The sequence below is a fragment of the Schistosoma mansoni genome, chromosome 1 (assembly GCF_000237925.1).
Source record: "Schistosoma mansoni strain Puerto Rico chromosome 1, complete genome".
In the NCBI taxonomy this organism is placed as follows: Eukaryota; Metazoa; Platyhelminthes; class Trematoda; order Strigeidida; family Schistosomatidae; genus Schistosoma; species Schistosoma mansoni.
The window spans coordinates 6,973,901-6,995,585 of record NC_031495.1 but is presented as its reverse complement, the minus strand read 5'-3'; the positions used below and the strand labels follow the sequence as shown (position 1 = coordinate 6,995,585).

General features: G+C 35.0%; 1 protein-coding gene and 1 non-coding gene across 2 annotated transcripts in view; one reads left to right on the top strand and one right to left on the bottom strand.

Annotated features, from left to right (window-relative positions):
• The window catches only part of Smp_124130 (serine/threonine kinase), a gene marked incomplete at both ends in the record, with an annotated part of 30,645 nt that overhangs the window by 7,538 nt on the left and 1,422 nt on the right, over positions 1–21,685 (bottom strand). The window contains 5 exons of the mRNA XM_018793107.1: positions 737–937; positions 6,492–6,582; positions 8,201–8,273; positions 16,541–16,662; positions 20,753–20,935. Coding sequence (XP_018647653.1) covers positions 737–937; positions 6,492–6,582; positions 8,201–8,273; positions 16,541–16,662; positions 20,753–20,935 — 670 coding nt within the window. The remainder of the gene's footprint in view (positions 1–736; positions 938–6,491; positions 6,583–8,200; positions 8,274–16,540; positions 16,663–20,752; positions 20,936–21,685) is intronic.
• Smp_tRNA_00426_Pseudo_TTG.1.1 lies at positions 5,608–5,679 on the top strand. The gene has a single exon. It is a non-coding gene (tRNA).

Genomic DNA, 21,685 nt, shown 5'->3' with positions numbered 1-21,685 from the left:
ATAATAGACTAATTTTTTTCAAAAAGGAAAGGTAATACATTGGGTCATTTAGAAATCGGCCAAATGATAAATGCATATAATCGGCCTAGAAATGGCTTTCTTCCCGATATATATATATATATATATATATATATATATGTAAAGTAATGATGGTTTAATTTCCTTAGAGATTGACATACCGATTTTAATATATGAATGGGTGCATGTGCATGTTGTTAAGTTTAGCAAAATAAACTTTCTTCCCATTCTGTCTTTTTTCTCAGATAGCTGGGCTCGTGTATAGTATCACCTCTCAGGCATCATGTGTCACAACAATAAAGATAAGCATTCTGTGAAGACTAGTTCATTTTTAAGTTAGATTAAATCATGAAGTGGGGTCATTTGGAAAACTGATAAAAACTGGGGCTCAGTGGACAGTTTAAGACAATTCAGCTATGTATACTTACAATTCAAAAATGAGATCCAACTCAAAACTTTAATTCTCACGGTAATTATAATACATTGAAATCATTACTTTTAAATTCACGGAGCAACATCTTCAAATATAATAAACTTTTAAGGTATCATGTAACCGATGGTGAATATTACTGGTGAGGTTTGTCTTTTTTTTCACTGATTACAAACTAATTATTTTCTTCCCCAAACCTTAGGAGAAAACAATATCAACCGCTTACATATAGATCCAATAAATCAATAGTATACACAAAAATGACCCATAATATAATCTACTACTTACCCAATGTTTGTGTAATCAAGTGCAATTGATCTAAATCTGATCGACCAGGCCATAGTGGTAGAGAAGTCAACATTTCAGCAACAACACATCCAATAGCCCATATATCTACTGGTGTACCATATTGTGTATCACCAACGAGTAATTCTGGTGCTCTATACCATCGTGTTGCCACATAATCAGTATATTCATCACCTGGTCCAGCTAATGAAGAGAATAGAAAGGAACTGAAAAGTGAACTTCGGGATTTTAAATAATCCAATAAGAAAATGAAGGCTAACAGATCTATATACTACATATTAGCGGTTTCATCTCCAGACAAATCAGAAAGTAAGAGGAAACGAGGATAATGAAGAAAACAATGTGAATCTTGTCATGTTGGACAATAAATCAATACAACTAAGGTAGGCTCAGGATGGAAAAAATTATTTTTGAACACATAGAGGGAACTTAAATGTTTTTTATGGAAAAGGCTTCAACAAACCTCAGTATGCACCCCTGAACACTTTTACAGTACTTAAAGGTCTAATTTGATGTCTATACAGTAACCTGTCAGAACCAAATGTTTCACAATAGAATATGTTTGTCTATTCAATGCTTTTATTTGACTATTGAAATTCGTTCATTTATGTAGCTACCTAGGTATGTGTCCAGGCACCCTTACTTTCAGATCACAATTTCTCCTCCTTATGTATGTATTTCCGCATATAACATATAAACTGGTAGACACAGTAGGATGTGACACAAGTGCCTACATAGTGCCTGAGTTTTTGATTAAACATTTATCGCTAATTTAAGTCTACGTTTCAGCTTAAGGCTATTTGAGTTACCTCTAAATTACAGGGTGATATAAAAACGTTTTTGGGTGCCAATAGTTTAGTAGGTATCGTCATATTGCTACCTTCCCATCGGTTCATGAACTTTAATGAATAAACATTTTTCATAAATGCTTCAATTAAGAGCTTTATTTTTCCCTCAATTGTATCACTAGTGAACATACGATTGTCTCTTTATTAACCTACGTTTGTACTGAAATGGCTAGCGATTATGAAAACTGAGATATTGGCCTATTCATTTCGACTTTTTACATACCAAAAGTTTGATAGAACCATCATCTTTTCTACAAATTAGTGAGCCCTACAAAGTAAGTTAATTATTCATCTTTTGTTCATATAGAAGGCAAACATACTTTCGAATTATGTTGAATTCGTTTAACCAGCCGTTCTTATTTTTATGTTTGTCACTTATGATTATGATTCCATCCACATATCGCATATCTCTTAAATTGAGTCTCCAAGTAAACTTTCAACAAATACCATAAATACATCAACTAACAGTGATTCTAAAGGGTTATCTAATGTCATGCCATTAATATGTCGAAAGAGTTCAAGCTCAAAAGTATACTTCACATTGCCATTATCTAATAATAAGATTTATATAGTTGAAATCATGAGTCAGTTGAAGCTAGACAACCATGGAAAACCTGGAATAACTGGACGGCCGATTCGTTGTATTATGGGACTCCTCAGCAGTGCGCACCCATGATCCCGTCTCACGAGATTCGAACCCAGGACCCACCAGTCTCGCGCCAGAGCACTTAACCGATAAACCACTGAGCTTGCCGGCATCCAACGGTGTTAATGTCCAACTTCGACCAATCCACGAAATTGAGAAACCATTCACCAATGTCTTCAGTGAGTTGATATCTCACAACAGACCTGAGACTGGCTCCATGAGGTATTTCCTGGAGTCCTAGTGAGAATGTAGTATCAGTTTATTTGTTAAGCCCATATACTTTATCCTAGCTACTGGCCAAGCCAATTCGCCTGTCATGAGTCATATTTTGATCTTGTTCATTATTCGCTTATTAACCTTGGCTATACTTTTACATGAGCATATATGTGTACACTTCGTATCTTATTCATCATATGTCTGTCACTCATTTTTGTCCGACTATAAATGTTGATTAACGCTTGCTTAAATCGAGTTGGCTTCCCAGCCATCTTCAATACGCATCATCTTTCGTCTCGCTCTCGAGTTGGCTTCCCAGCCATCTCCACTGCATGTCATTTCCGCCTCGTTCGCTTCCTTCGCTTATTCGCCTGTTCACTCGCTCGTTATTATTCGCTCAGGTGTTGCTAACTTTCTGACCTGAGTTATTCGACAATAAACTGTAGTTGCTGCTATCCTTTGTCTTCTGATTTTACGCGCCGTTAAGATTAGAATTATATCGGTTATCAAAACGAACGATTAACGAATCGCGGCACTACAAGAATCAGTAACCAGTGGAGTTAAACCAGGTCTGTTGGGAGATATCAAATCACTGAAGACATTGGTGAATGGTTGCTCAATTTAGTGGATTGGTTGAAGTTAGACATTAACACCATCAGATGCCGTTTCAGTGGTCTAGTAGTTAAGTGCTCGCGTGCGAGACTGAGAGGTCCTGGGTTCGAATCTCGTGAGGCGGGATCATGGGTGCGCACTGCTGAGGCGTCCCATAATACAACGAATCGGCCGTCCAGTTATTCCAGGTTTTCCATGGTTGTCTAGCTTCAACTGACTCATGATTTCAACTATTTAAAATTACTAAAATCTCCACAAAACCCCTTTCTGATAATAATAAGTTGCTAGTCATTTTGAAAGGAAATAATAGTAGAGAGTTATTGATGAGATATAATGACATACAAATATCAATAATCATTCTAAGAGGTACTTTTAACTTATTATTCAACGTGATGTAATTCATATTGTTTTCTTAATTATCATTATTTTTCTGTTTTCTTATGTATATATATATATTCTTAACATGTATATATGCGGTCATATTGTGTTCGCTAATCTTCATCTCATTTACATTATCCCGATTGATAAAACAAGACTATGTATTTATGTATCCAATTTAAAGCAACATAGATTTCTAGTACTGTAGGATACTGAAAAAAAATCTACCATACAAATGACTCGATAAATTTATAAGAAAAAACTATGGTTGAGAAGATTTGTAGCTCAAGTGGATAACGGAAAAGAGTATGACATTTGATTGACAATTGGAAAGAAACTGTATGTATGATATAGTTTAGTTGAAGATACAATCAAGAAAGACTATTTTTTTATTTAAGGAAGATTATTTCATTATTATAACTCCGCCTGTAACTCCTCCACGGGCTGTTATCGGTCCCAAGACCGGATAAAGGAGGAGGGTTGGGCATGGGGTTAGTGACCGCATCCCGTAGAAAACTAACTCGCTAAGAAACGCTAACCATAAAAATTTCATTATTATGAAGAAATTAATTGACAACTATAGCATGCTCGCTATAGGTTACTATTCTAAGTCATATATGATAACATTTCAAGTCACTGAATTGAACTATCTCTTAGGCTATATTATCTACAACAAAAGATATTGTGGGTTTTTGTTTCTAAAATATTTTACACTAAGTAGATAGGGGATTATGATATAATTTATCAGACAAGTAAAAGCCCCAAGCCAAGTCATTTTTAAAGTTTCAATAGTAAGAAATAATAAATAAGCTAGGGAATATAAGTTGAAATATGTATCAGCAGTGCGCATCCACGATCCCGCCTCGTGAGATTCGAACCCAGGACCTATCAGTCTCGTGCGCGAGCGCTTAAGCAGATAAAAAGTACTGTAAATCCTGAACGAAGAAATTTCACACCAATAATGGTTATATTAAGCCTATTTAAGTGATTTATGAGAATTTAATCAATTTGAAAACCACTTTTAACAGGAACTAATATTAAAACCAGAGAATCAATATATAATCTAAAATAACTGGTAGTGTTTTTAACCCAATGTTTAATATTAATGAATGCTGTACATCAACTACCTTATCTAAGATCTAATTGACAACATTCAAATCTTCTAGCGAGTATAACACTATTTCATCACTAGGCTTAGTCAGGTTGGTAGGTGTAGACTACATAAATGGTGTGAAAGCGATTATTATGATCAATGGTTAGTGACGTTAGAAGACATGAATCTGAATTGGTCTCAGTAATACAGATGAATTAACTATTCCTAGACATTAAAACATTTAGACATTAAGACCATTGGATGCCGGCTCAGATGTCTAGTGGTTAAATGCTCGGGCGCGAGACTGAGAGGTCCTGGGTTCGAATCTCGCGAGGTGGGGTCGTGGATGCGCACATCTGAGGAGTCCCATAATAAGACAAAACGGCCGACAATGCTTCCAGGTTTTCCATGGTGGTCTAGCTTTAATTGACTCATGATTTCAACTATGAAAATACTGAAATCTCCACAAAACCCCATCTTATCTATCCCTATCTAGAATTCTTCTAGATAATTTCATTTCATTGTGTTGATATGGTGTGGCAGCTTGAAGCGATACAAATATGTACCAGGTTCTAGGTTGTTTATGACTAACCTATTGAACCACTGCGTTGAATATCATTGGCCTAACTCCAGTTGACTTATGATACATATTATAGCATCAAAATTTTTTGGTAGATATTTTTCTCACTCATGATTTATTTAGTTTTGTATAGTCAAAATTAATCACTACACATTTATGAAAAGATCTACCCATGTAAAGCTTTCTGATTTTTGCACTATCTTTTAAGTTGATTTTACTTTGTGATGAAAATTATCTTAAAAATATACTTATTATTGCTTGTTTGAATCTTCCCATTGATGTTTAGGACTGCAACTGGTCAGTCTCTTATTGGCATATGTGCATACTGTGCTTATCGCCTCGATATTGCTTTCATTCACAAGTATTATAAACAAAGATGGATAGTGGCTAGCAGTGAAATCCCATTGATAGGAAGATTCAAACAAACAATACTAAGTGAATTCAAACTTCACCTCATTGCACAAGCAAGTGGCTATCAGGATTTAGTAGCTGAGTGGATAACGCGATGGCGTTTGAAGCAAAAGGTACTGAGTTCGAGTCCCAGAGTGAACATCAACTCTGAGATGCAGGTACATCCAGCTGACGAGTCCCAAATAGGACGGAACGAGTGTCAAACTGGATTCCACTGCTAGCCACTATCCATCTTTGCTTACAATACCTAAATTCTATTGAGAATTCATAAAAACAGAATTAAATCCAAACAAAGTATAATGAAGAACCATAATGAAAGGTTCGAAATCAGAGGGATCGTATATTATTTGAATTCAAACCATGGACCGATCTATGACAGATAATCATTGGAAACCTGGAAGTGCTGGATGACCAATTCGTTTTAGTATGTGACTCCTCAGTAGTGCTCATACACAAACCCACAACCAAGAATCGGTTCGGGAACCTTCAGTTTCACATGTGAACTCCTAGTTTTTAGACTACTAAGCCAGGATCCTATGGTACACTGGTTTAACTTCAATCAACTTACACTGTCACGCGACCGTCTTCCATTGTTTTCGATAACTCGCTTACCTCCGACACGATTGAACTACATTGGTTACAAAGTATTGCTGATTGATTGTAGTTAGAGTTATACACCACTGGATCAGGGCATAGTTGTCTAGTGGTTAAGTGTTAGCGCGTGAAATCAAAAGTCATGGGTCTGACTCCCGGTTGTGGGATTATAGATGCACGCTATTGAAAAGTCTCATACTAGGACGAAATGGCTGTCCAAGGCTTCCAGATTTTAAACGGTTATGTAACTTATATCGGTCAATAATTTCAATGGAATCCAACAATTTCCATAACCCCATACTACTACTATATTATTGTTATCAAAACAAATAATGTAAAATTGAAGAAGTTAAACTTACTTAATAATCTTGCAAAACCGAAATCACATAACTTTAACTGACCAGATTTTGTAATAAGTATATTCTCTGGTTTAACATCACGGTGAATGCACTAAAATACAAATAATCATAAGTTAACGGATTAAATTATAGACAAATATACATTCAGAATATTTAATAATATCAACAGATTATTAAAATTGGTTAGTGTTTAGCAATGGAATATAGGACATGCGTTTCACCTCATCTAGGAGTTGTCAACTGGATGAATCCGTATATCGATGTTGATGTCCATACTGGGACTCGAACTCATTGTCTTTTGGTTCGAACATCAAGGAGTTATCCAATAAACTACCAAGTTCAGAAATTCACAGCTGCATCCAAATTACAAGTCCCAACAACGAAAAAATTCTTAAAACTAAAAATACACACTCATTACATAAGCCAGTGGTTATCTGAGTTCAGCAGCTCATTGGACAACACATTGACGTTTGAAGCTAAAGTCACTGGATTATAGTCCCGGACTGAACATTAGTATTTGGGTGCAGGTGCATCTAACTGACAAGTCTCAAGTAGGACAAAAAGAAAGTCCTGGATTTTATTCTAGTTTAAGTCAAAGAAATATCCATTCACTCACTCACTAACCTACAGAAATCGAACACTAAACATTGGGTTCCGAAGATAAGAATAATACAACTTAAAAAGTAGGTTGAAATAAAGTGGTTAACCTTTTTACTGCAGTCAATTCAACCATATAGTGTAACATTCACTTAGTGTTATTGTAGTGAGTAAATGTTTCACTCTCAATACAACTAATCTTACCAACTCTTTTATACCCCGTGGAGATTTATGAATGGTAACCTTGAGAACTATTTATGGACCAATGTGATATGTATATTTCCTATTGTGTAATTGTTAAGTAACTAAACTATTCATATCCATATCCCTCTTATTATAAGCTTTATTTTGACCTATGAACTATTATTATACGATTCGCCATTCTTGAGTTATTCCCAGTCTATTAATTATTGTTCCTTCTATTTACAGCCACATTTGACTAAATCTTGTACAAATGTTATTTTCTATTTTATGGTACGATGTGGTCAGTTTGATTGGTATATAAACCCAGTATGTTTGAGAATAATGATTCATATTACAGAGGCTGTTATTGGTGTTCTGGACTTAACTGGTTGGACTAGGCAGATAGTAGGACTGATAAGTACTCAAGACTGCTCATACGGCTTTTGTGTATCATTGGGCGATCAATAAATCCACTGCTCTCTCGTTGGTGGGAATCAGCACGTTCATATATATCAAACAGGTCACGTACGCACTCAATCGATACAATAGACTCATTTAATCAAATAATATTTTCCTTGATACTATTCATATTACTAAAGGGTAGATAAGGATCTAATGTCGATAAATGTTATTGGTTCAAAGAAGTTGACCGATTCAGTTCGGTAACTTAACAAAAAAAGATAGTATTGAATGACATAAATAGTTCTTTAACATATATGATAAATATGAAAGTGGCTAGCAATGGAATCCAGGACCCATGTTTTGTTCTATCCGCTTGTGGCTTTACGCAATATCGAGACAATCCGTACGGGATACACATATGCCGATAAGAGACTGATCAGTTACAGTTGTAAGCATTAATGGGAAGATACACACAAACAATACAACATGAATTTATATGATATATACACTTAATAAAATTCTCTTACGTTATGTGCATGACAGAAATTCACTGCTTGTAATAATTGATATGTTAATTTTCGGATTTGTAATCTATCCAACCTGGAAAAGAAAACCCGAAGAATTAACATTAAACCGTAGTAATAAATAACTCAATTCTTCAACAAAGTACAACTAAGCTGATTTCTTAATATTCATTTGATGAAGTACACAGATATACTTTACCACTGTGATGTAACGGTCAGAAGTAAAAACAAAACATTTTCCACCCTGTGACCTTCATTTTTGTTACTTGTTTGACATGAAATAAATCATTCCATCTTGACTAGATGTCTCAGAAAGGAACAATATGTTTAATTTCATTGATAATGTATTCAACCGGTAAACTACCAATGCGGTATGTTAAGTTTTGAATTCTGGTGATTCGTTCCATGAGTATACTAACATATTGTCTTCCTTGATCATTTCTATACTTATCAAATTCATTTTTATATCATAACTAGTGAGCTGGTAGAAGACTAATAGTCTTTTCAGTGCAATGAGTGGTATCTATCTATTATCACCAGTACTATTCTGAAACTGGATAATTATAGTGTTTTGTCATGAAATGACTATCAACCTGTTGGTGTGACATAACTAAGTATCATTTTAATTTCATAAAACCCTTGTTAAGCAAATAATGTGTAATGTACAATACGAGATCAATAGCCAAAAACATTTTCTTGTAACATTCAAATCCCGTCTGCGTCAATACACATTGGCGTATTGGGATTTCAGTGTACAAGCTGATGTGATTACCTAAATACCAAAACAGATTGGCTGTACTTATCAGTTCCTGTATGAATAAAAATCTTAATTGGTGAACAGATTATTGGTTCATGATTGATGAGCGCATTTGTTTGCTTTATAAAATAGTACTGACTGATACAATGATAAATTGTGGCTGGTGAGTGTTTTAAGTTATGTGGTATAAGTAGGGATACCGTAGATAGTTTGAATTTTTTTATGAACCGAGTGAATATTGATTGTTGAGTCAGTTAGCTGTCTACAGGTAACGTAGAATCTAGAATATACATCTGTACTATTTAGTTATGGGTTATGAGTGTATTGTTAGTGTTGCCTATCTGCTGAACAGGCCTACAACTCATAAGTATGGTTGTGTTTTTAAGAACGTGCTTTGTACTAAGGTAGTGTATATCTAATGAGTTTATTAAGTAAACGAATGAATTTTGATAAGGTTAAGCTGATACATTGGAAATCTGGTGAGCTTTACAACCGATCAAAATTTGAGCAAAAATTTGGAATTTTCCATGATTAAGTAGAGTATAAAAATCATTTTCTTGTTCTTAATCAAATTTCCAAAAAACAAAGTTCTAAGATTCTATGAATAAATAGTTTTGCATTAAAATTATTATTTGTCATGAACAGAATGAACACATATACATATATTTTATATAGTTGAAATCATGAGTCAATTGAAGCTAGACCATCGTGAAAAATCTGGAACCACTGGACGCCCGTTTTGTCCTATTGTGGGACTCCTCAGCAGTGCGCTCGCGCGCGAGACTAATAGGTCCTGGGTTCGAATCTCGCGGTTTGGGGTCGTGGATGAGCAATGCTGAGGAGTCTTTAAGTTTTTGACTTAGGAAAAAGCTTGTTACAAGCTGAACACATCGAACTAGGAAGATTTGGATCTCTTTGTAAGCTTTTTACCATTTAATTAATGTGTCCGCATAGGTTTTTCTACATTTTATTGACGAAGTTTACAGCTTAGTTTACTTCTTATTTTTTAACAATAAAGTTGGACAACTCCATTCAGGTTAATTTATCGAGAAGATTTCCTCTTTTGTAACGTAGGAGAGTTTATTTAATCCACTGGATAAACTGTGAAGTCCCGTAAACGACTAAATCAGATAAAAAGACATCCTGTACGCTTTCTCAACTATCAAATAGAGTGAAAAGAACGAGACTTAGTTAGGAAGCTTTAATTCTTGAATCGAACAATTGAATACACAAATTGTTGATATACACAAATTTGTTCTTCTGATTCAGACGAGAAAGCATAGGCTGAGACCCTAACTAAGAGTGTATTTAGCTTCTTTCAATAGTGAGTCTCATTTACGACCTATACCCTACAATTTGACTTTGAGATAGTATATGATTACAGACCTAGACTCGCCATTCATATATGCCATACGGAGCTGAAACTTGGAGAACTACTACAACCATCATCAAAAATGCACAAGTGTTTATAAACAATTGTTTACGTAAGATACTGAATGTCCGTTGACCTGATACCATCAACAACAGTCTACTATAGGAGAGAGCAAACCAACTTTGAGCTGAAGAGGACATTAGGAAAAGACGTTTACATACCTGGACAACATCATAGATAAACAAGGAGGATCCGATACAGATTTAAAGACACAGATAAGAGAGGCGACAGTTGCCAATTAACAGTCTACTATGGGAGAGAACAAACCAACTTCGAGCTGAAGAGGAAATTAGGAAAAGTTGTTGGAAGTGGGTGGGACATACATTACGGCAGTCATCAAACCGCATCATGACGCAAGTGCTGATTTTGAATCGTGAATGGAAACGGAAAAGAGGAAGACGGAAGAACACACTGCGTCGAGACTTTGAAGCAGACATGAAAATGATGAATAGGAACTGGGAGTGATTGTTCGGAACAAAGTTGGATGGAGAATGGTGTTATACGGCCTATTTTCCTCCATGAAGGGTAACAGGTGTAAGTAAGAATGAATCTGAATACAATGTGTTTCATTTTGTCAGAAGATATATAAGGTGATAAATAAGATAACTGCTTAAATGCGTTATTTGTACGGGATTTATATTTTCCGGATTTTGCTATCATGAACTACAATCAGTCAATCTCTTTTGGTACATGAGGATCTTGAGTGAACTGGCTCGATAATTGTATTTAATTAGATGTTTTTATTAAAGTTAAATTTTAACTGTCAGAGGAATCCAAAACTCGCACTTCGTTCAATATGGAACTCGTCATCTAGATATATCTGTATCCCAGGTTTTACTACAACATACCACTGAAATACTAAGTAAAAGCCTCGTTATCTTAAGTTAATATCGATTTATTATGTTCAAGATGTATTCATCTCAATAAGGATTGGTCATTTTCAATTCCCAATATTCATGATGGAAAAAATACAACTCCCCCCCTCTGCACAAATAGTTTATTATAATTAAGTAAACATGGAGTCAATATATTGTTACTTTTGTTTAAAATGACTTAAAAATTAACCAACGTTATATTTAAACAAAGGGAATTACAATTGTGCAACCAGAGTTAATACTAAAAGTCAAGATAAAAATCTAAATAATTCAATTATGTCAATATAATAATGAAAAACAAGATCATTTAATAAAGAAGAAAAGAGAACTTAAGTTTCTATTAGTTACCATAGTGACAGGGAATGTTTACATATGACATTTAAAAAAACAAACGTACAAAAACAACAACAATAAAACATTGAATATAAAACTTGTTGAATTACTCTAACTATTCTTAACTAAATAAATATAATTTAAGGAAATAGTAATGAAAAGAACGAGATACAGAAACAAGGAGGGGGGAGTAAAAGGAAGACAGTAACTAGGGAAACTGTTAGAGGTATTACATTTGTAGGATACAGCTCATCTGTAAGTAGTAATTATCTTATTTTAAAGATCATTTTATAAAGATACATTCATAAAAATTGACTAGATCAAATTACATTTAGAATAGTTGAGCAATAGCTTTACCTAAACATCATCCTCTTAACAGTGTTATTGGGAAAAAAAACATATCATTATTACTATCGTTATTATCTCGAAAATCGTTACAATTTGTGTATATTTAGTGAGATAATGTTGTTCAGATAATAAGGAAAATAAATTGTACAATGTCCAATAAATGATAAAGATAATCTGAATGTATATGCGTATGTGTATGTAAGATACCGAGAGAGAAAGAGAGAGAAAACAAGAGTGGATAAATAAAGTACACAATTTAATACTGTTAAATCTAAGAAAATAACAAAGAAGAATGTGAAAACGGAGTTTTGATATTTAAAATAATAACTTTTAAAACCTAGTTTATTCCCAACGATTGTTTGAATATTTCTTTGTTGATATTGAGGACTTTAACTGATAGGTTTGCTTCTGATAAATATACATCCTTAGTGGATTGGTTCAATAATGGCATTATGTTACAAATATTTTCAGCAGAGATGTATAGCATTGTAAGCAAAGATGGATAGTGGTTAGCAGTGGAATCCAGGACGCGCGTTTCGTCCTATTTGGGACTCGTCAGCTGCATCTCAGAGTGAACATCAACTTTGAGATGCAGTTACATCCAGCTGACGAGTCCCAAATGGGACGAAACGCGCGTCCTTGATCCCACCGCTAGTAACTATCCATATTTGCTTACAATGCTTGTGAATTAAGGCTATATCGAGGCAATACGCTCAGTATGCACATATGCCAATTAGAGACTGACCAGTTGCAGTCCTAAACATCAATGGGACGATTCAAACAAACAATACTAAATGAATTTAGAGATGTATATTATTTAGAACTGATATTCAACACATGTGTTTGGCCTTATTTTTGGATTTTCCAGCTGAATATATCTAGATTCTGGATTCCACTAGTATCGACTATCCAATCACGCTTAAAATGCTTGTGAGTTAATGGGAAAATTGAAACAATCCACCCAGTATCCACAATTACCTTAAAAGCCTAATCAATTGCAGTCCTTAGTATCAAAAACCTCAACATTCAAATAACTCTTACAAATGAATTAAAATTCATCCTCGTCGTACAAGCCATTAGCTAACTGAACGTAGTAACTCAATGGATAACGCTTTAGTTTTTTTGAAGTGAAAGCTAATGGGTTTGAGTTTCAGAGTGAACATCAATACTAGAATCTAGGTACATCTAACTGATAAGTCCTGACTAGGATGAAACGTGCTTTCGGGATTCGGCTGTTAGCTATTACTAGACTCCCTTCAAAATAATTGTTAAGTTATTTGGTAGATAATTCTATTTATCAAGAAAGTTAATTTCGATTAGATTATGAAATCTAACAAAAATCAAAGAGGTTTACGTAGAAAAGACATGTGAATTGTACATACTAAATTATCATAATAGTTAATTAAAGAACTAAGAATGAAAAAAAGGAAGTTGAAAGACTTCAGTTACCAAAGTAGAGAAAAGTTAACTACTGGCCTTTTGAAATACAAAGATCGGGTTCAAACATAATTTCCATGACTTCAGATAATATCTATGAAGGAGAGTTAGTTTGTTCATTGATCGCTCTAGATATATTCATTGTGTCCACTTTGTCTCTGTTATCTAGCAATTGTTGTACTATTCAGCTGTATAGACTATTTTATCTTCGGAGGTATAGTTTCTTTGGAATGTGCCCAATAAAACGTGTAGAAGTCTGTCTTATCCTTATAACGCAGATATTTCTGAACGTTTATTTAAGTACATACAAATAGTTGGACATGAATGAGAGGGGTATTTGTCTACCCTTGTTTGTGTCAATGAACATCACATTATGTACAGTCGAAATAAGTTGGGGATTGGAAATGAAACTTTTAAATATTTACTTGATTGGTCTTATTCTCTGGTTAATAATCTTTATACATCACTCGCATAAGAACGTGTATATCTTTTTCTAGTTTGTAAAGTCTTATCCTACGAAATAAATATTATGGATTCATGGGATTCTGTAATTTATATCAATGTAGAATGCTGGTCGGTGGCCTATGCTCCTCCATGAGGGGTAACAGGCGTAAGTAAGTGTTTTACTAAAACTTTGAGAAGAGAACCAAATGTATGGAATATGTTTTTTATTGATAAATAGTATCCATGCTATTATTACGTAATCAAGTAGGATTTGTGAAGACTTTCTGTAAACTGTTGATAGTTTTCATTATAAACTGACATCAGAGCTTAAAAACCACTAAAAATTGTTCATTTGTGTTTTTCGTTTTAGAAACTCCTTATATCAGTACTCGCCAATGACCATTTCTGAGGGATCAAACTAACTATAATTACAAGTCAACTTCAAAGATTTTGCAATACAATTAATCACTCATTTAGTCAAACGCTATATAGAACATGTCACATGTGTACGTCGGTACAAGTTCCCAAACCCAGTTAGCATAATTAGATAAAAATGTCTGGGTGAATTTCAGAGCAGTAAAGATAGTAACAGTATTAGTGTGTTATATCCCGTGGAGAATTATGAATGGTAACTCTGAGGGCTATTTATGGACCAATATGATACATATGTTTCCTATTGTGTAATTGTTAAGTAACTAAACTATTCATATCCATATCCCTCTTATTATAAGCTTTATTTTGACCTATGAACTATTATTATACGATTCGCCATTCTTGAGTTATTCCCAGTCTATTAATTATTGTTCCTTCTATTTACAGCCACATTTGACTAAATCTTGTACAAATGTTATTTTCTATTTTATGGTACGATGTGGTCAGTTTGATTGGTATATAAACCCAGTATGTTTGAGAATAATGATTCATATTACAGAGGCTGTTATTGGTGTTCTGGACTTAACTGGTTGGACTAGGCAGATAGTAGGACTGATAAGTACTCAAGACTGCTCATACGGCTTTTGTGTATCATTGGGCGATCAATAAATCCACTGCTCTCTCGTTGGTGGGAATCAGCACGTTCATATATATCAAACAGGTCACGTACGCACTCAATCGATACAACAAACTCATTTAATCAAATAATATTTTCCTTGATACTATTCATATTATTAAAGGGTAGATGAAGATCTAATGTCGATAGCTGCCTTACCCTACCGTAGAATCAATCAACAATCTTTATCAGCGATCTCATTAAAAGACTGAACTAAGGATCATTATATCTCACAGTGAGTACTATATATTTAAACCCCAGTGTTGGGACAGATTAGTCTATATTTTCGATTTTTCTCATTCCACGATATCATATGATCAGTATCGATTTTCATCGGTAATCATTGTATCTTCACTTAAACGATCAAGCTTACTTTATTTATTTATTTAAACACATAAATATTGGTACAAAGGGGCACCAGATATATATATGCCACACAAATCTCGTTCGATTCGTGTCACGGCTGTGATACTGCCCTGGTGCCCAAACTGAAGCAAGTGGTTTTCTTAGGGGACCACACCCCGAGCCTTTGACCTAAAGGCCTGATCCACAAGGCAGTGGAGCATCGTGAGGAGGTGCAGTCCTATGGTAGACGGTGACCAACGATTGATTCATACGCCATTTGTTCCTTCAGGATACTGGAGCCCATGTGCACCATTGGTTTGGAATCAGGGTTTTCCAACTGCCCTAGGTGGACTCTCCGTGTCCACCAACCCGGTTAAAGCGCCGGACATTCGCTCTCCGTCCTCTCAATTTTGTAAACAACAATAATGCCACGAGAAGGCAGTGAGTAGGACTTCCCTGGCAGAGGCTATAACGCGTGGCCATGTGAGAGCATTTAGAGATGGAGAGTGGACTCTCCCCACTCTCGACCGTACCAGGACATTTGGGGGCCAAGCTTACCTAATCACTGTAAATGGCAAGAACAAATTTTTTCTATTATCGAGTGATGGTTGCTAGAGTTTCGGAATAAAAAAATTGACCAACGCTTACAAAATACCATGTTTCGTGAAAATGAAACTATTGAATCACAATATAAAGTGGTATCAATTAGGATACAACTTATGAATTATGTTAAATAATACGTTTTTGGGATATATTTGTTGAATAGTTCTTGGTAGCCACCGTATACTTTGAACAAGAGTTTGTATTAAAGAATTTTGTAAATGAAAGCGTGTTTGAACATGTCCTTTACATTTTCTCTCCCTTCAATGATCTGATCAAATGACTTCTTTAATAATTATACTTAATTCAAGTTTCCCAGTATTACAACAACAGAGTAAGCATCAAATGCAACAATACACATTTTATTTATACAGAAACCATACTTGATATTGAATTGTTTAAGATGAATTACATAACCTCACATAACGCTCAGGACTTTTTAGCAATGTTCACTCGTGAAATTTTTATGGATCAAACTCGTAACTTCCAAGTCTTTCGGTTGACGTTTTACCACTGGAACTATTGGATCTAATCACTAGCAGATTCATAGATGTATGTCGTTGAAGAGCCTTATCCTAGTTCGAAACAGCTGTTCAGTACTTGCTGGTTCTCGATGGTATCCCTAACTGAGAATCTATGACGAATATCACTTATAGAATAAAATACCACATACAAAACCCATTCATCTTTACATAATGTACTAAAATTATTAAAAGTTTATTACCCTTTAGTATGTTTCTCCAGTTCATGTAATAATGTATGATCAACATACTGAAATACCAAATGCAATCGGCGTTTACGTTTGAAAACTTCAATTAAATTGATCAGATTTGGATGTTTTAATTGCTGTGTAAAAATGAAATACGATATGTAAAAGAATCTATTGATAATTAAATAGTATAATATTTGATTTTAAAAATTATTAATAGATTAGTTAAAAAAAACTCCCTTCTTGCAATCGCGAATTGATCTTAGACAACCATTTAAAACTTGAAAGTACTGGATGACCAACCTTTTTCCTATTACAGGACTCCTCAGCAATACGCACGACGCCACAACCAGGGGTAGAATCTAGGACTCTCGGTGGCGCGTCCGAACGCCTAACATCTAGATCACTGAGCCAGAGTTCAATGAGGTGCTCACTGGCTACTAGTTTTGAGAGGAACTCTCCAGAGTTCTAGTGGGAAACCGTGACCAATGCACTTCAAACGTGTCGGTTGTGAGGAAGGTGCTTACCGAATACGATAAAGAATAGTAGTGAAATATATTAGGTTCTTTTGAGTTAGACTTGCTCATTATTGGGTCCCCGTTTCGTAATTGAGAGGTTAAATGTTCCCATGTAAAACTAAAAGTCTTGGGTTCGACTCCTAGTGGTGGGGTCGTGGATGCACACTGCTGAAGAGTTTCCCACCAAAAGGAAACGTGCCTCCGGATTTTTCAGGTTTCCAGTGGTTGTCTAGCATAGTGTTGGGGATGTTAGATCCTCAGAACTCACTAGGTAAACGCCTTGTTTTTGTAAATCTATTTTAAAAATTTGAATTTCTTGTTTTCGCGCCAAAATCACACATTTTAACCTTCATGTCGTATTTCCCATTTGGGAAATCCTTAAATGTTACTGGTTCGTTGTCCCTTTAATATGTTATTTCGTAACGTTTCCCAAGGAAATTTCTATGCTGTATATATACGCTTGAGTTGTGGTTGTTAGGGTTGTTCGTGCTTCTGGCTGCTCGTGGAATACATTTACCTCTTCTGAGCCTGGACTTTTCTCTAGTCAGCGGGGCTGGGACGCATAGAAATAGCTAGTCTATTGGTCATTGTGTTACTGAGTCTTCGTTCCATTCGCAGATTAGGTGAACTCGTAATCTCTTCAAGCATAGCCAGTAGATCGGTTTGTGATTTAAATAAAACTCAACAATTCCCCCGACCCCATACTGACAATAAATTTTTTATTGTAGAATTAGGATATTCATGGTATTCTATGCCTATTATAACATCTCGCATTAGTACCAGATGATTCTGTGTTCATCCTTGGATGAATCATGGGTCCATAGCACTGCATAGTTTTAAACTAGGACAAACGACTGTTTAAAAATGCTTGGTTTTTAAAGGTTTAGCATCTGATATCATTCCATGATGAGAGCTTCTACCTAAAGTCTATCTGTTTTATACAACTTGTGACACTAAAACTATATCACACCAATTCACATAAGATTCACACATGGCAATTAAAAAAAGTCAAAATCCGTTTTAGAATATTAGCAATGGGATAACTCAAACAAATTTAATCTTCAAATTACTTATACGAGATACATGGTTATTAGTTTTTTCTACGACTATATACTTCGACTTACAACTAATTACAAATAGATATGTAAGCGCCGATTTCTTTATCCAGCTTTAAATTTTTATGTATGTGAGTTAGAAATAATGTCCGAATAATCACATAGAGGTAGATCTGTTGGATAGAACGAATATTTTTCATTATCAGAAGGGGGTTTTGTGGAGATTTTAGTAATTTTATATAGTTGAGATCATGAGTCAATTGAAACTAGACCACCATGGAAAACCTGGAATAACTGGACGGTTGTTTCATCATATTGCAGTTCGAATCCAGGACCTTTCAGTCTCGCGCACGAGCACTTAACTACTAGACCACTGAGTTTGCCGGCATCCAACGGTGTTAATATCTAACTTCAACCAATCCACTAAATTGAGCAACCATTCACCAATGTCTTCAGTGATTTGATATCTCCCAACAGACCTGGTGAAACTCCACTCGTTATTGATTCTCACTAGAACTCCAGGAAACACCTCACGGAGCCAGTCACTAGTGAGCATATGATCATTATCAGAAGGGGTTTTGTGGAGACTGATATGTCCTGGGTTCGAATCTCGCGAGGTGGGATCGTGGATGCGCACTGCTAAGGAGTCCCAAAGTAGGATGAAACGGCCGTCCAGTGCTTCCAGGTTTTCCTAGGTGATCTAGCTTCAATTGACTCATGATCTCAACTATATAGAATAGGTTTCAGTTAATGAGTAGATATTTACAAAGTTATGTATTAGATTCCGAACTGAAACTTTTATCGCTTTCCGTACAAAAAGAAAATTTAGTTGGCTTGAATTGATGACCTACTAGATAAATGTCTATTTCATCGACCTAGTAAATTAATGTCAACCACGTAAATGGATAATCTTTTTTGGAAAAAGAAAGAATACAAGTGTCCAAATCAAACAAGAAGACTAAGTTAAGTATATAAACTTTTAGGATAGACAGTTCAGTCGTTTATCTAAATTCATTTCATCAGAGTCAGTAAGTCAGAAATTACCTAGAGCCTAACACATATGTAAATCAGTCTAAGTTGTCACTTCAGTTCAGATCAACGAGATGAAATTATCAAGATAAATTCCGAAGTATTAGAATAAGTAACAGTATCAGTAATAGCAGAAAGGAGACCCCAAATATCAAATTAGGTTGCGTAATAATCAGGTGATTTAGAAGAAAGTAATTTACAGGTCAGAATTATGAAAGATAATCTGTCCACTCGAGAGATACAAAGAAAAAATGAAGGACGTAAGGGTCATAATAATAACTGAATAATAATCGTGAAAAAGTCTTTAAAGGATAATAATAAATGATTACGGTTTATTATTACAAGGAATTAATCTAGAAAAAAGGAGCAAGCCCAAAATGTACTACAGAAAGAAATTAGGGCCAAGGTAGGATGGAAGGTTGGACGTATCACTTTTGCACAGAGTTCAAGCTTGAATTGATGGATTGCCAACGCCTCAACATGACTTAGTTCAACAGTTAGTGACTTCATAGACTGATGCAACATATTGATTTGTCAATCTCTAGCTTTCTTTCAATCTACTTCTACACCAGCCAACATCGTGAGTTGAGGTAGGAAGTGGTTAAACACGAGAAGTACATATCCTAACAACTTCAGCCAATGAAGAATCGCTAACTTATCGGCTGATTTATTAATTTTTACTCAGTACTCTGAGTCTTACCTCAGCACAGATCAATCAATGGTCACAACGTTCATAAACAATGCTTTGAAGTCATTCATGATCATATATCATTAACCTACAAATATCTTCTATCGTTGAAGGTCACCTTCCATAGATATAAAATGGAATAGCACAAATAAAAGTGATTTGATGACCTTAATAGTCGTTATTTAATGAAGACCTAAAAAATAGGTCCTACAACCATTTAAAGTTTAAATAAGTTTCAACCATGTTTATTGTTGTCTTAAACATTTGATATGTAAATGTGTTATTTCTCAGCTATAAAATAAATTCAGTTGTTGGTCAGTTGTTCTGTCTTAGAATATTCATTTACTGAGGACTAATTTAAGTCAATAAGTAGGTTTACGTGTGCAAGTTTTTCCTCAACCACATCAAATCACTTCATTGTTTAAATTACGAATTGATCTTAATTAAACAACAATTGTTGTTTAAATGATGTCAGTCAGTGATGTAAACTATAAACTCGCTAAAGTAATAAATCACATCAATTAAGGCAATTGATTCCATAAATTCATTTAGTATTGTTTGTTTGAGTCGTCCCATTGATGTTTAGGACTGCAACTGGTCAGTCTCTAATTGGCATATGTGCATACTGAGCGTATTGCCTCGATATAGCCTTAATTCACAAGCATTATAGGCAAAGATGGATAGTGGTTATCAGGACTCAGTAGCTGAGTGGATAACTCGATGGTGTTTGAAGTGAAAGGTACTTGGTTCGAGTCCCAGAGTGATCATCAACTCTGAGATGCAGGTACATCCAGCTGACGAGTCCCAAATAGGACGAAGTGGCGCGCGTCCTGGATTCCACTGCTGGCCACTATCCATCTTTGCTTACAATTGATTCCATAGTTCACAATCATACAATATTCCCGTCTAATGCAAATGCAAAAATTTCGTAACTTACTTTTAATGTACGAATTTCTCGCATTGCAATTCTATGTATTACTGGATCTTCTTCAGAGTCAGTGAATTTTTTAATAGCAACTATATCTCCAGTATCACGATGACGACATTTAAATACAACACCATATGCACCTTCTCCAATTCTTGTTAATTTTTCATAACGATCCATTTCAATAATCGAATTCTAAATGTTAATAAATTAAAGTTTATTTAATGCAAATATCAGTGTTTCATGTTATGATTAATAAATAATGAAGGTTATATTAACCCCCCCAAAAAAACTCCAACGATTGAATGTTTCCTCAAAGAAGAAAAATTTTACTCAATAATCTAATCCCTGCTTCTCCTGTGTAATAATCAAAATCAGGATTATGGTTAGTGGTGGTCAACAGGAAACGCTGGACCCGGGTTTCGTGCTACTTGGCACTCGTCAGCAAGGTGTACCTGTAATCTTGAATTGTTGCTCTGGTTGTAGGGAGAGGATGGCGTTGGCCTTGCGGCCTCCGAAGAATATCGGCTTTCATCATGAGGTGGCATAATTCTGCCTTCAACTGGGAGGGAAGAGCTTAAATGGTTTAAATTATCTATTCTGGTTAGCGTTTTTTAGTAAGGTTGTTTTCTATGGTATTGGGTTGTCGACCCCATGCTCAACCCCCCTCCTGTGCCCGGGCTTGGGACCGGCAGCAACTCTAGAAGTGCTACAGATGGAATTCAAATAAACTGCTTATTCATCCTCGAGGGTTATTTGCTGAGTGTATTATACTAGTACTGATATAGTATCAAAAATATTCCAACCATTGTTTATTTAATGATAATTTACCTTTTCTTCATAGTATGCATATTTTAATTATACTACTATCAACCAAGTAAATTGGCAATTAGTAATTTGAACTAATAAAAAATATTATAGTTAAGATCATGAGTCAATTGAGGC